Below are 16994 nucleotides of genomic sequence, written 5' to 3'. Positions count from 1 at the left end.
AGATTTGCAGGACTGATTGAACTTTCCATTTACAAGTCCAAAAACTTTTCCAATCATTTACTGATCTGGGTCTTATTTCAAGAAAAGCCCACAAATAAGACTGCAATGATTTGTAGAGATAATTGACTTTCCACTCTCATAGAACACTGAGAGAAACTGGCAACACTGAGCTTGGAATAATTCTTATGTTGCTCCTTGATTGCTATGCTATTTAAAGTAAGCAACAGGTAGCAAAAGTACTGAAAATTATTAGTTAAGCAATAGTTAAGCATTTCAAGGAAAATGTGAGTTCGAAAATATTTATTGATGTTCTAGTGGAAGAAGAGATTACTACCATCTCTAGCAGAAGAAATTCAATCACCTACTGCAAGCTGAAATAAGTGTGCACTGTATATATACCGTCATTCTAGTAACTAAAAAAAAAAAGAGAGGTTTGAGAAATTCTCATTCAAAATTCAGCAACAGCGCACAGTTTTTAATTAAAACAATTCCGTCATGTGAAAGGTCTAGTTCCCCAAAACACATCATGATGAAACTCATGCAGATTCGTTGTTCCACTTGTGTATTCAATCTGGGTCAGTAAGTCAAAAAAGTTTTTTGACTGTTCCGATGTTTAATAAGCTTCCCCCTGCACTGGAAAACAGCTCTAACTCTTCGAGCACATGTCTTTAGATTAAGAGCCATTCTCTACTGGGAAAGCATCCAACAATAAATCAGGAGGATGATCACATTTAGCTATTCGTATACAGTTTATACATTTTTCTGTTCTTCCCATTTGCTTCAGTTGTTAAATTTACAGGCACTATATCCACCCAGAAACCATAGCAGTTTCTTGTAAAGGTGTGGCTCCAGGCAGCACCGCGGCTCTTCAATAGTGCAAATCACTCATCCCGTTCTCCAAAAGTCACTGACTGAGGAGCCTAAATCCCACTGAAAGCTACCTATCGTTTTTTTTTTTTCTACACATGAAGACAGATACATAAATCTTATTCTAAAAGAAATGTCTGCCTTATAGGAAGGCAATAAATCATTGTTCCATACAATGGAGCCAGGTCTTTTAACAATAGTGAACAGATACACTGGGAAGAGATAGACAAAGAACAGTTTTCTGACCTTCAATTTTGTCTGCATCAGCTCTTTACTAGTAATGATGGTGGTCACCTCGGTTTCATTGAGCCCGTGTACTATCGCTGGGCCTCCCAGAGTAGCGTACAGAGTAACAACTGAAACAGAACAGGGAGGGAACGTGAATCTCTGCGTTACACTTTCAAGTACAGTTCACAGTAAAAGGCCGAGATTAACTTATCCTAAGTTAGGCAGAACAGTAATAATATTTCTTTACTAATATAAAGGTGGCAGAGTTTTGTGCTTTAAAAAAAAAATACATATTACACAGATTTAAATGCAGCATAAATTTTAGTTACTCCCAGAAGGAATAAAGAACAACCATTGCCTATGTGACTGTTTACTATTTTTCAAGGTCTAACTAGAGTTACCAAAACCACATCACCCTATGTAATTCCCTTCTAGATCTACGTGTGTACTTTTGTGGCTTTTACCATTTTAGAAGTAGGCATCTGTTCTCAGTTTAACACACTGTTTAACAGTCCTCTTGTACACAGGAAAGAAACAGCTTTCATTTACATGACTTCTCTTTTCAGAAATCACACTCCGTTACTAGCCTTTTTAAACTGACTGCTAATAAGAAATTATTATAACATTGTAATACATGTTATCAGCAGATTAATTCTCACACAGTAATAAATCTGTGACTATTGTATTCTCCCATCTATTTAGAACAACACACTGAAGGTTTAATCATCACCATCATTAGACACCGAACTGACATCCCGAGTATACAGAATAGCAAGGAAAGAAAATATTTAGGAAATTGACTATCAGAAACACTGTTTCCTGTATTTATGGACAGCTCATTAGCAATAGTGTTAAACCACAATTATTTCCCTTTAACAACTTTAAAATCGTATCTAATTTCCTGCCATTTTTATGGGAACTGCATCAGAAAAGACAGGAAGAAAAAGGCAGCTCAAAAGGGAAGAGAGGTATTGCTCTCAAAAAAATAATAATTTCCTATTTCCAAGCAGAATGCTAAAGAGGGGCATCTCAAAAAAGCTGTAAGGTCAAGCAACACAATCATTAACAATTACATCGTTAGCACTGGAAGTTCTGTCACATTAGGTATTTGAATTTCTTTTGTATTTTTGTCTGGATTTAGCTCAATATTTAAACAACGTAATTATTAAAACAAGACACCCGATTGTATGCTAGGGCTGTAACTATATTATGTTCACCGCAGCAAAAATAAAAATAAAGTCAAACTCTGTTGTATTGTGGGATTTGAAATCCAGGGAGTTACTAATCCCATGCAGCACACTAAGGAAGAACTCAAAAGCAGTTTTCTTACACAGAAAAGTAAATAGTTGACCTCTACTTATTTTTTCCTTGTTAAAACAGTCCATCATAGTTCAGAACTGTTGCAGGGCAAACGCACATGCACTGTGTTTTCTTTAATTTGGTGGGAGCAAAGTCCAGAAGAGTGCCTCTACTAGTTCCCACGAGCTCTCTCTCCTTACTGCAGTGACCCCTCTTACATAAACATCTAGGAGAAATTCAGTTTCCCCAAGCCAACGAGCACAACCGAGACGGCACACCGCCCGGAAAGAGAAGTATATTCTCCGAAATAACCATTTATGTAGTTAATTACTCATCTACAAGTAAGTAGATCGAGGACAGCTTAGAGCTATACGACAGAGCCAAAGAGGAGTCATACACCATTTATACAATGGTGTACTGATGTCATGGAGAGGGAAAAAAAAAAAACAAACCAACCCCCAAGCAATGACTCTGATCCGTGAAATTCTCACTTCTTCACACTGGCACCTAAAACCTTTTCAGGCAAATCTGAAAGTTTAGGTAATTTTTTTTCTCTCCTTTTTCTCTTGAAGACATACCAAGACGGAATTATCTTTTGTGTTCATCTTTACATATGCAATAGCACAAGTGAGTTTATGACATCTGGACCTCTGCTAGGAATACTGCTCTGAAAGTCTGACAAAAAGAAAAATCTCAACACCACTATATTTGCAAGCTAATATTCAAGAACATAGCCTTGTCCAAAAGAAACAAATAAAACTTTAGCCATTTATTTCAATGTAACTAAAATGTTAAACTGAGTATTTCAGCATCCACCATGCATTAAAAAAAAGGCAAAAGGCTTCAGCCAAATCAATTCTGACAAAACCACTTCTGCTCAAGCTTCAGGAAGGCGTAATTAAAAAAATGGAACATAACCTTTCTTACTTGTTTCATTGTTTGGTTATACACTCAGGTGTTTTATCTGCCCACAATGGCGAAGAGCTCTTCACACAGAAGAGGAGATACTTTGGAAGAAAATCTGGGTATGTGTTAGTACTTTTTTTCCCCATTTTTGAACTAGCAATCCCACTCCACCTCCTGCAAATACAAGACTTAGCTTCAAGCAATGTAAAATTTACAATCAAGTGAGTATTTCTAATCCTAAAACCACTTGTTGGTGTGAGTAGTCCATAACACAAAAACTGCTTTCCCCATTTTAATTGCAGAGCACAAAAGGCATTCTCTCCAACACTACGTACGAAGCAGATGAATCTGCTGTCTTGGCATCAGTTCCGGCCACATACCATCAGATTTAATACAGTTCACATTCAGAAAGAAAGTCACAACACTACCGCAGCAGGTAGCTGTTGTGAAACCTGTAAACTGAAAAATGCTAATATAAGTCATTTAACAATGTCTTCCAGACTATTTCTTCTGCATCATTTGAATTTTATAATTCATTCAGCAAACTGACTACGTGAATACTGCATGGTAATATCATCATCTGCCAACACACAAGTCAGCCAAGTTCACATAACATGACATACAGCTTAGATGCTAAATACCACGTCAGACAGTGTGCCGAAGCACGTCTCAATAAGGGAATTTAAAACATTAATCCAACAAAACGAAAAACACATGCATACCATTCTACACACGACATCCATCCACTATCTCAGATACTTGTTTTTTTCCCCCCCTCAAATTACGAAATCTTCCGAGGACTTGCAAGTGCACTGCACTTCCAAAGAAAAAATAATTGATACAAGCCTTTGCATTTAGTCACTAGTAATCTAACAGATCCCAAAAGTGATAAAAGGGAACTGACATGGTGTATTATGAGACATGTAGTTTAAAAGCAACACAGACATCTCATCTGAGAGCAGCCTGTGCAGATTTCTGCTCTGGCAGGCAAGTTAGCAGCAGTCACTCACTGAAGAAAGGACCAAAAATACCACCAAATTTAGGTTGGAAGGCACCTGGGAAGATCACCTGCACAAAACAGTTCGTTAGAGCAGAGCGCTCAGGGCCACGGCCAGTCCCATTTTAAGTATCTCCAAGGATGGAGATTTCACAGCCATTCCAGGCTCCTGTTCTGGTATTTAACCACCCTCGCAATGAGGACATTTGTCCTAATATCTAATCAAATTTTCCTGTGTTTCAGCTTGTGCCTGTTGCATTCAGTCTTATCAAAACACACCTTTGAGCGGAGTCTGGCTTCATCCTCTCTGTACACTCCCATTAGACCATTTTAGACAGCAACAACATCTCAACACTGACCAGACCCCGCTCTATCAGCCTCTTCTCATATGTCACGTTCTCCAACCCCTTCAGCATCTTGGCAGCTCTCCACTAGACTCACTCCAGTACGTCAAGGTCTTTTTTTCTACTGGGAAGCCCAAAACTGGACACAGTACTCTAGATGCAGTCTCACCAGCCTCCAAATAGAGCAAAAAGACCACCTACCTGCTACACTCATGCCACTCCCACCCAGGATGCTATTGGCCTTCACTGCAAGAAGTCACTGCGTACTCATGGTTGTCCCACTATCCACCAGGACCCCCAGGTCCTTTTCTGCAAAGTTGCTCTGTATCCAGCTGTCCCCCAGCCTGTACTGGTGCATGAGGTTACTCCAGCACAGGCACAGGAGTTTGTAATTGCCTTCATTGAACTCCATGAGGTTCCTGACAGCTCACTTTTCCAGCTGACAGGCCCCTCTGAACATCAGCCCTGCCCTCCTGCGTACTGACTGCTCCCGCCAGCCTGCTACGGGCTGTGCCCTGCTGTTTACACTCTGTCCCATCATCCAGATCTTCTATAAAGACATTAAACAGTATAGGATTTAGTATCAATCCCCGAGGGCTGGCCCCTAACTCTGTCCTGCTGATCATAATCCTTTCAGCCAACAGAACAATGAATTTCCCATCCGTCTTACCAGCTACTTATCCAGTCTCTACCCAAATAGTTTGGATGTACAGATACTACGGGAGACGAAGTCAAAGCCCTTCCTAAAGCCACAGCATACACCATCCACCCTCTCCTTGTCTGCAGAGCCAGCCATCACACAAGGCAAGCAGGCTGATTTTGAAATGGTATGGGCTACGGCAGTGCATCTCGTAACCAACTCCACCCTTAAAACTGAGAGAATAATACAGCATAAGGGTATACATAAAAGAACCACACAGACCCGCAGTGAAGACCTAGTTAAATGAAAACTGCTATATACTCATGAACTCATGGCTTTTCAAACTGAAACAGACTAATGCTTAGCGCAGAGAGGGACCATTTAAAATCCAATTTGTTTTGTTAGGTTTGCTTCTAAAATCTGAAGAAAGGTCTAACTGAAACACATCTTTAGTGTAGGCAGGCAGTAAATCAGGAATTTCTGCCCATTTCGCTTTTACAGCCCATCTCTTATCAAAGAAGGCTAAACGCGGCATGGGAGAGAAGAGGCCAAAGCCTGTGAGGAACAGCAGCCTCCAGAGTGTCCTGTAGCAAAATGAGAAATGTCTCCCCCAAGTACATCACAGAATCCAGCTATCAGGTACATGACATACTAAAGAATGATGACAAACCAGACATTTGAAAACAATTCCCATACCAAGTTGAGATCAGCATTCCATAGGTTTCTCAGCAAGAAAAACAGGCTTAGAGCTCCCCTGCATATCCTTGTGCCTAGGCTCAGACTAGGTTAGGGTACACAGCAGGCTTTCCACCGTGGCAGAGATGTACCTCGGACATGACTCAAGTGAAAGGGGAGCAGACATGGCTTTGCATTTGTCTCTGCCCTGTGCTGCGAAGTGAAGCTGTGCAAGGACACCTCCAGCCAGTCTGTCCTGTTCTGCCACTCCTGAAAGGCACCTCCAACACTGCCTACAACTGCCCACTGTACACATCCCGCCACCAAGAAAGCACCTTCTCCTCCCTCAGCAGACTCAGCTCTGCCCCAACACTGTTAGTGGTCTCCACAATAAAACAGCAGAAGACTAAAGGATAAGTAACTAGAAGTTATGGACCATCATCGGATACAAGAGCCCAAACAACACTTCTCTTACGGTCACTCCATGAGAAAATGAGGAGTACCATTCCGCTCAGAGAACCTAGTCTCAATCCATTGCCAGGGTTGAGAACCCAATTAGCATACAATTAAGTCAGATACTATGAATCAGCGTGAGACTGACTAAGTAGCTCACCAAAACTAAACACAGTCTTAAGGTTTCTGACATAATAACTAGAACTCCCAGTCTGTCCTTGAGCGTAGTCTCAAATCAGCATTCAGGTTAAATTAGGATGTATTAAATGACTACAAAAAAGTCAAGAAGCAGGGAGAAGAAAAATACAAAACTATAAAAAATATACCAGGGTCAGTCTAAGGTTCAACTTAAGGAATGACTTACAGTTTGGTACAGGAGCTACTAAGCAACTTTTTAATTTGAAAGAGCTGTCCAAAGTAAGTTCAGGACTTATTCATTCCTTTTCACTTTTTAGAGATAACAATACAATAAACTCTAACCAAAACAAAAATTGAAGAGTTGACAAAATATCCAGTTAAAACAAAACTTACAGGCACAGATGAAGGTTTGACGTCAACTCCTGAAACTGAGTCAATGAATTCATGTGCGATTTTTGTTTGTTTGTTTTCAGAAACTTGGGAATCTGTACTGATTTGAGATTAAAAGAAAATAAACCTCTCACAAATTCATTGAGCAAAATATGCTTACTGAAACCATACTCCAGCTGCAAGCAGATACACATTTCTCCATTCAGTACGGCAAAACACTGCAAAGTGCACAGTCTCTACCTTATACAGTATTTTTTATTCAGTTTTAAACGCTCCGTATAAACTTTATATAAAGTTTTCTTAGTGTGCAAAGTGAAGTAAGAAAAAGGTTTGTTTTCAGATTGTGTTGTAAGATCAAAAGACATAAATACTTTAGGAAAACCGCACACTTACGCTGGTAGTTGCACATAAAGCAGGCCTGTGCCGCAATCATCCACTCGGCTCTAGTCTCACAAAAGATAGCGATGTTAGTCTTTGGTTGCTGACCCAATACTGCTAAGCCGTTTCCAAAATTAACAGCTTTAACGTATACATCTTCGTATGAAAGCCAGGTATACTTGCCAAGGATGACCTAGTAAGAATAATAAATTCAATTTAGAAAATGAAAATCCTTAACACATGTTCTACTCCATTTTTATTCACGTGAAGCAACCGCAGATGTCTGAAGTAAAAGTTGCTCAAATTCTAAAAGCAGTTTATTCAAGATAACAAATAATATTCTTGCCAAAAACTACAGGGATTGTGGAAGTTCCAACACAAATACTGTAATATCTCCACGCTTGTTATCACCTCAGTTTCTGTTTTCACATTAGGAAAGCACATGATTCCCACTGTATTTTGTAGTTTCAGAAGCCCTCTGAAAGGCCGTGGTTATCTGACAGACATGCCTTTAGATTTTTTTACAAAGGTTTGTTTTATTTTAAATAAAGGGTGACAAGCACTAGCTAGTACAATACAGGCTCTATATTTGCTTTCCCGGATATCTGGGCTACGACTCACAGATACAAATAGGATACTTAGGTGTTCGTTCTTATTAAACGAACGGGGAAACTGGAATCCAGAAAGCAGTATATCAATGGCTCCTCGGTCAAATTGTGAAATCCCCTTCTCTTCGTTTGTTCCGAAACAAATGCCAGGGGGAAGAGGAGTAATCTTTTTGCCTTTTTTTACTGCTAAACAAAAGTGGGACAGAAGACTGGGCTGGAAATTACTGGCAAATCTCAGTACTGAAAAGTCATGTGGAAAAAGTTAAGCACTCTCACTGCTCTTCTACACGGGAAAGCTGGTGCACAGTAAAATTGGACTTGAATTGACAGTTCACCATCATAAATTTCTATGTGTGCACTTGCACCTTACAGTGCTATTTTCTCACTGATAGGTTATTTCTTTGACAACATCCTAGAAATTTTCATATACAGATATAGTTCACAGAAGATGTTTTTCACTGAAAATCCAGACTCAAACTATTGTACCTTATGTGTCCAGTTACACAAACACCTTGACAATTTTGAAAACTAATTTTTATTAGTCAAGTATTTCAAACATTCCCTTTGGCTACACAGCATTAGCAATAAATGCAAGCAAACAATAAAAAAAAAAAAAGCTAGAAAAGCAAACATCCCCCTCCTCCCTCCATTGAGTTTTCCAGGTTTTGTTTATCAACTTCAACTAAATTTCAAACTTGTGGGCTGTAAAATCTAACAACTTTCTGGCATGTAACTACATTCCTAATGAATCGGTATTTCCACATCCACTTCCTTAATAAAATGTATTTTAAAATCTCTCAAACTCTAATAGAAAAATGAAATCTAATAGATTTATCAAAACACTTTCAAATTGCTATTGGGTAACTGAGTTGTACCCACTGCAGCCTTACTGCATATTGCTCATTAACCTACTTGTTTTGCAGGACAAAACCTTTTAACTCAGGACAGGTGTATAGGCAGCTGCTTGGAAATTTCACAAATGTCTTCATGGGTCAATATGATTTATCAGACCCAAAAAACAATACTTGCCAACAATCCCAATACTTAGCAATTTCACTGGAAAATAAACATTTCACATACAAGTATCTGCTCAGGTTGTCCTGTTTTATTTACAGAAACTCAGCTTCATTGGCAACTATGCCGTTTCAGAGCCAAAAACCTTACTGGAGAAGAAAGACCCCATTGAATGTCACTGCTGTAACCGGTGAGAGGCGCAGCAGAACCGCTGCCCGACCACAGCCGCAGCACCGCGGGGCAGAGGGCTCACATCGCTACCGGCACCCACAGCGACAGCCCCCCTGCGGAGAAGGACCTGCGAGTTCCTTTAGGTTTCGACACACCGAGATATTTCTGGTGTGGAAAACTTCTACTGCTTCCAAAGAAAATATTGCATCTCTTCCCGTCCATCCAAATTTCGGTAATTCGGAATTTTAATCCCAATTTGGGACTTTTTCCCCCCAAATGCAATATTTTTGGCAGACTTGGAAATTCTTGACAAGCGTATCAGTTGAAATTACAGAAATTAACCGGGCAACACCTTTTCCATCATTAAACTCTACCTACAGCGTGGCCTCAGGGATGCTGCTCTCAAATAATAAGGCCAAGAAATACAAGCAGATTCTTGTTACTGTTTCTGGTAAGTTTGCCAAGCTGTAAATGAACAGGTTTTTAGTAATTTCCACCATTCATTATTTAACTCACTAAAGTTGAAATAATAAATCATTAAAGGGTCAAAAATTGATCTTTCTGATTAACACTCATGATTCTGATTTTTTTCCTTTTTTATTCCCTTAAATAATTTATCCTCGTTGCTTAAACAAATTTCATATAAAGTAGTGCAAGGCAGCCTTATTGGTGCTTTCCTTTCTTTAAAGGTTAGAAAATCCACAGAAAGGAAGTACAGCACTGTTATAGTTATTTTTCTATATATAGAAAGCTATTTTTCTATATACAGAAATATAGTTATATTTCTGAAGAACACTAACATGTGAAAACAGACAAGAAGACTTTTTCAATGCAGCTGTTCTGAGTTTTACTTTTCCTACTGCCTTCCATACATTTAACTACCCAAGTTCCCTTCCTCCCCATGCCGAGTGTTTCCTCTCTATTCCCTCCCTATGACATATTAATATACTGCCTCTGTCCATACATCCCTTTCTTCTGCATTTCCCTATTGCTTCATTTGCATGACATAGCAGGTTACGGTTTCTCTCATCCTTCCTTACGTTTGAGTACGTCTCCAAATCCATCTCTTTTCTCAGCCCTTGCCTCAGTAGCTTTCCCTAGTATTTTCCAATGTACATTTTTTACTGAAAACCGTTGTTAAGACAGATGTTAAGTGCCATAATCTTTTAATCATTTACACACGTTGAATTTTACAGCTTTCAGAACTTATTCTGCTCGATAACTACCTAACACACCTAAAGAAAGTAACAGTCTAAGAGTCTGCAAGAGAAGGGCCCAAGAAGTCACAATTATTGAGAACTGATTAAACAGAGTATAGAATCAAACACTGAATTAGAAGACAGCACCTCAATGTTTACTTCAAAATACTACATTAATAGAAAAATACTGCCCTCTAGTGCACCAGCTTTTAAACATACTTAAAGTGCAAGTTATTAGAAATACTTGACCTACCTATTTAATGCATTGGAAAATATTATTATATATCAGTACTGTATTAACATTTGGAAATCCAGCAAAGTATAAAGACCAAATACTTGCTGCATAGTGAAGGTTTCTTAAATCTGGGTTTTAGGGCAACTACATTCAAATCTTTACTGTGGAAGTGTCAAAGTGTTCTTAAAAAAAGCTGCAGGCACACGTAGAGTCATTAAACTACCAGACCTCAGTTACCTGTCAAGGTCTTCCTAAAAGTAGCTTATAAGGTTCGAAGAACCTTGACTACGATTTGAAAACCAGTGATCACGAGTTAAATACATACCCTTGTAGAAAATACATTAAAAAAAATACAAAGGAGGTTATCTGAAATGCCAGTTTTTGGCCTTTTTCATAGAAAAACATGGATTGCAGCTGAACACTTCTGAAAAAAAACCCCACAAAAATATTATTTACATGGCACCTGTGCTTTTCAACATCATAAGCTACTCTTACTTCTCGATGCCTTGGCATGAATAGAACCTTCCTGCAACTTCACAGCAAGTTTCAGTATCAGCTATAATGAGTAACATTCTGAATTCCCAAGCGCTTGGCCATGTGCTTACTGTTTCACGTAAGTCTCACAGGCTTTAGATGTATCACTCTCCCCTACCAAAATCATGTCTACTTTTCCCCATTATGTCGTATTTCCACTAATTCTGCTCTCAGTTACAAAACCTTCTTAAAACAGAACAAAATAAACAAGCCCCCTGCCAAAAAAAAAGAACAAAAGAACACACACAAAGCAAAATCCACATACCAACATATATAAAAGCAAGCACGTGCCAATATAACCTGTAACTAAGATTACATAAAATAACAAACCAGCAGAATAAAGTTCATCTTTTGGGCATCATAAGATTTAAGTTCTGCTGAAATTAATCTTTTTTTTCAACTAATTACATCTTAATCTCTGAAGTGTTTTCAACATTATTTTATCCTGACAAACACATATTTTATGCAATTAATATTAGGTATGCTCTCCAATCCATGTATTAAACTAACTACATATGAAATATCCTAAAATGCAAAGTGAGCAGAAGCAAGTATTTGCATTTCATTAACATCCGTCAATTTCTGCTACTTCGGCAACTACACACGAATAAATTAATCTTTTGTACAACATAATACCATAAAAATTCAAGAAATTACAGATTATCTGGGATATCATTGCTTTCAATAAATTAACGTAGTATCTGATCTTAAAGATGTTCTATATATCTAACTTTAAATAATTTTAGCTAGAAGTGTGAGCACAGTTAGTTATCCTAAGAATCAGAAGCTTAATATTTTACTTTTTTTAGATATGTACTTACCCCATTAATTAATTAATTATTAATTAGGCTAATCTAGCCCCATGCAATTTGCACAGAGACATCTTCTACTAGGTAATGCAATTCAGTACACAGACCCATGATTTACATTCAGATCTGCCCCTGACTTGCAGATGACCAGAAAAATGCATCAATCATTCCCACCACTGTGTTCAATTTCTGAACGGGAAAAAGCTATTAACATGTTTTGCAACTCCTGTAAGGTATAGAAGTTACATGCATGATATCTAAGTATTTAAATTGTCACGCACCTTTTCAAAAAGTTACACCAAATAAACCTCAACAAGATGCCTTTATTAAAAGGAACCAGGCAACAAGAAGATGCATGTTACAAAAGACAAAAATCAAAGGAAAAGAACCCTGACATTTAGAATCAACAAGGTATCTTGTGAAATTTTCCAATTTCTCTCACTTGCTAAAACATGTTATGAGGTATTAAGAAACACTGTATTCCTTAAGGGGGGTGGGGGGTGGACGGGACGGACACGGGACACCACCCAAAGAACTTAAAAGTAGAGTTATGTGATAATGCCACAACTTGGAACAAAATAATTTGAGGGCAAGTATGGTAATGGACTATAATGAACTGTTGTGCCAAGCTTAGACAAAATTACCTAACTTAGGTAATTTCTAAGTCTAAATACTTGTTTCTAAGTCATTTAAGTAGGTCAACACCAACATTCTTCAGCTTTCCAATATTCAGAACACTTTGCTTGCATAATGGAATTGCATAATGGAAACAGCTAAAACTCCTAAGTTCTTAAGCCTTACATTACTAATTATGTTTGAAAAACAGAGCACAGATCACGGGCAGTCAAAATTCTGATTTATGCACAGAATCCCACTTTGTACAACACGAACTTTCTGTTTCTTTATAGGGCAATGAGGCAGCAAAACGTGTATCAAGGAGGATTACATGTACTCATTTCTCCCAGCGTTTCCTTCATACTGAAAAATTAACTCCATAGCTGGGAGGAAGTTTCACTAACAATTAGAGCTTATATAAAGATTTTAACAGAACTAAACTTTGCCATATATTGTGGTATTAACCAAACGCTACTTCAAACATTATATTCCTATACCAGAATTAAAACTAGCTGTATTTAAGGAATCCTGTATTATACGGAGAGGTAAGTGTCTCCTCTGCAGGAAAATGAATCTTAACTAAAAATTGTCTTTATAGCATGTAGCTGCTAACTTCTAACACAGAAGTGCAGACCCCTTTAACACATATCCACACATATGCATGTATCCTGTTGAAGGTATCTTGACTTGCTTCTTCAGGCAAAACTGCATTTTTAAATGCCTCTGAACAAATACAAAGCAGCAACTGACAACGCAGGCCTGAACGTAAAAGACTATAAAAATTCAGTCCCTTGAAACAACGGAGTTTTATATTGAAACTACATCTCTCCCCACTCTGATTACAGATTTGCAGAGAAGTAGTTCACCTTAAAGGAGACTGAAAGGCAAAACCAGCCAAACAAGCAAGAGTATTCCAATTAAAGTCTGTGCCATCCCTTTCCAAACAAAAAATTCATTTAAGTCCTGAATTCACAGGGCAAACCAGTAAATCCTCAATTTACAGTTAAGTTTACTGGAAAGGCACACATGAGTATATAGTATTTCTCTATATTTATCTGATTATGGTTGAAAATAACACAAAGGGAGACTTTTTTTAATTCACCTACAAGGAAAACTTTGAAGTCAGTTACATCATCAGCTAAATATTAAAAACAAGTACCTAAAACATATTTGTGTTTTTTCTTTGGCTGAAACCATAAAAAAGGATATCACTCAAGAATGCAAAAAGAATGTTTAGATTTGTTTTACATACCAAGTAATGAAAGACTGGGAATTACATAATTTAACTCTTTTCATGACTACTTAATCTAAGTAGAGAAACTTCTCCCCCCCCGCCCCGATTTGCTTGACTGGACTAGAAGCGTTGCAAAAGAAAGTAAATACACTTTGAAAAATCTTGAAGGCAGACTGCAAAAAGACTTACCTTTTTAAAAACTTTTCCCGATGGCTGGATTTCATCTTCCTCTTTTAGGATTTCACGTGTTCCCAAGAGTTTCTTGTCCTTAAATTTAGTTTTAGCATATTTAAAAACTTTGTCGAGTGTATCACACCCAGGATATAAAACTGAAGCTAAGCAGTGTAGACTGTTAACAGATCTGTACGCACCCCCAGGCTTGTTATTCACAGGTTTAGCTTTAACCTGCTTGGCTTTTGCTATAGCCTGCCTTGATCCTGAAAGTATGTACCACGGAATGTACGTTACAAAGGAGTACACCAAGATTATAAAGTTTATAAACTGTAGAAGAACGGGATTGATGTTATGCTTCAACTTCATTTTGGCTGCTTGTGAAGGTTACAAGGGAGAATTCGGAAACATGGATCAATTAGACAGGGATCCAAAGAGATCTGAAAAGAGAAAAGAAAACGTTAGTGGTAAACTCTCCAGCTGTTTGCAGAGAGGTTATTTTCAAAAATATTATTACAGTCTACAATTATAAACAGAGTAGGTCTTTTTATGCAGAAGTTAGACTAAAAGTCTTAGCCCCGAACACAAATGAAACAAGACACCAATACATGAGGAAAAAACTCTTCCATTCCCATTTAACAGACTGCACTACTTAGTAGTATTTTCATTTCTTTGGACACTACACAACACAAACGCAGAACCTAAGGAATTCAGGACCTGGGGTTTCAATTAAACGACATGTGAATGGAATGCATTTATCTGAAAACATTACATGATTATACAATTTAAAAGATTCTCTCCAACTGCATTCCAAATACCCACATGTGTACCATCTTCACTAGCAATCTTTACAACCTTTGAGACTGTACATCATCAACCTCCATACAAGCCCTAAGAACATAAGTAATGCCACTGCTCTGTACGTGGGAACCCTGACCACTACGTACACTGAAATATTTTCCAAACATCACACAGACTGGGACACCTGTGTAAGAGAAGGAAACTTCATGGAGGAAAGCCCTGTATGCAACAGAACTTTGCTGGTTCTTTTATTCCTAGGGACCTTCCATCAGACCTAGGATTTCAGCCTCAGTACTGGTATGCAATGGGCACACTTGTTATATAAATAAACATGACAGTAAGTTAACAAATATTTGGTAAACACTGGAAAATGGCTTAGAAATATCTCCAAAATCCTAGCAACAGCACTATGAAGAGATGTGTAACTTTTTCCAGGGTCCCTAATGATGCCAGGATATTCACTTTGACTTTTTTTAAAGCATCATTTATCATATCTAAAGAACACAATGATGCAACTTTCTAATGTATTCTCCTGTGGAGGGCAAGATATTATGCCATGTATCTAAAAGATTAAAAAAAAAAAAAAAACACAACAAAATAATTAAAATCATGGAAAACAGGGACATTTGTCATAATGGCTGAAGATGCATTTCCAAAATGTGAATGAGCTACCAGGTATAAAAATCAGCGTTTTGCACATAAAAGCAAAATCAACTATAAATACACTTCAGTCAGTTAACTTTTCAAATGTATTGACACAACTGTATTAAAAGCAATACCATAAATCAAGCAACTAATAATGACGTGTACATAAGATGCACAAGTGATAATTCTTTCTAAATTAAGTAAGTTTTCATTCATAAGATACAGTGCCAGTGCCATATTATTCTTTGCTGACGCCTTACATTAACTGACTTTTTGAAAACACTAATGAAAAGAAGTTTTAGTTGAAAAAGTAACGTTTAAATCATCTAAGGTCCTTCAGTAGGAATGGAAAAAAACCTTGCTTCATTAATCTTAAGATTTGTAGGTCCTTTTGGGAACAGATCAATCCAGTATCTTTCATTTGTAGGATTAGATTAACTCCATTTTTCTCTAAACCATACAATTTCTTAAAACTCCAAGCAAAAATATTTCACCATCAACTTCTTCCCTAACAAGCTGCTGTAACCTCATCATTACCAGCAGTTTGAAGGATCCAAGCAACATCAAGGTCTATTCTGCAAAGCACCTAGAGATATATATTCAAATAAAACATAAGATCTCTTCACAGTAGGGACTTCCTGGATCAAGCGGTAGAGGGGGAAAGGGATTCGAAACCTAAATAAAATAAAGAAAAGAAAAGGAAGTGTATATATTTTACTTTTCAGATCAAAGGCAGAGAGTAATGAGAAATAAAAAAAACACTTAAGTAGGCTAAAGGGCAAACTCAGTAATCGTTTGAAGAGACTTATGTTCTTAGGCTGTCACTGAAGGATACTTAATGGAAATAATCATGTGCCAGCCAATAAGCTACTGCAGTCCACAAAAATTATGCTGCTGTTGATAGCAGCACAGAACACGATGTTTTAAAGCTGAATCTAGAGTTCACACAACAAAAGTCTACCTATTTTTCAAAAAGTTGTACATTGCACTATAATTTTGTCTGGCCCAATTCAAGGGGGTACACATTGTTTTTCCTCCTTGTGAATCTGGAGAACTCCTCTGTGCCTACATAGTTGTCATGGTTTAGGACCACACAGCCACTAGCGCAGTTCTCCCCTTCCCCCAGAAGGGCAGGGATAAGAGGGAGAAAAGGAGGGGAAAGGGAAAGGAAAAGAACTTTTGTGTTGAGATAAAGACAGATTAATTGAACAATAACAGAAAAAGAAAATAACAATAATAATAATAATGATACAAGTCACTCACCACCCAAGGAACTGGTACCTTCCCAAGCAAAGGTTGAAGATTCCCGTCCCCCAGCCAACCCCCCTATATACCGAGCATGATGTCTGTGGTATGGAATATACCATGGGCCATTCTGTTGTTCTGTCTATGCTGCTTCTCAGCTTCCATGGGAAGCTGGAAAGAGTCCTTGAAAAGATAAGCATCACCTAGTGACAACGAAAACAATATGCATTACTGACATTCCTGTCTCACCAAACCTGAAAACACAGCAACCCCTAGAAAGAAAATTAACTCTTTACCATCTGAAACCAGGACAACAGTAGAAACAGAGTTTAACCAAACACTGTTACAAGCAAAAATGAAAGCAACTGATTTCACACCCTTTGGAAAATTGTTCTCCC

General features: G+C 37.9%; 1 protein-coding gene across 1 annotated transcript in view; it reads right to left on the bottom strand.

Annotated features, from left to right (window-relative positions):
* ACSL3 (acyl-CoA synthetase long-chain family member 3) overlaps positions 1-14345 on the bottom strand; it is a 31164-nt gene extending 16819 nt beyond the window's left edge. Inside the window, exons 1-3 of the mRNA XM_009889666.1 lie at positions 13924-14345; positions 7331-7508; positions 1114-1223 (exon numbers count right to left, since the gene is read on the bottom strand). Coding sequence (XP_009887968.1) covers positions 1114-1223; positions 7331-7508; positions 13924-14274 — 639 coding nt within the window. The 5' untranslated portion in view covers positions 14275-14345. The remainder of the gene's footprint in view (positions 1-1113; positions 1224-7330; positions 7509-13923) is intronic.
* Positions 14346-16994: the final 2649 nt, after the last annotated feature.

Source organism: Charadrius vociferus, unplaced genomic scaffold (genome assembly GCF_000708025.1).
Source record: "Charadrius vociferus isolate BGI_N301 unplaced genomic scaffold, ASM70802v2 scaffold650, whole genome shotgun sequence".
Lineage (NCBI taxonomy): Eukaryota > Metazoa > Chordata > Aves > Charadriiformes > Charadriidae > Charadrius > Charadrius vociferus.
The sequence above is the reverse complement of the archived record's forward strand: the minus strand, read 5'-3'. Positions and strand labels throughout refer to the sequence as shown.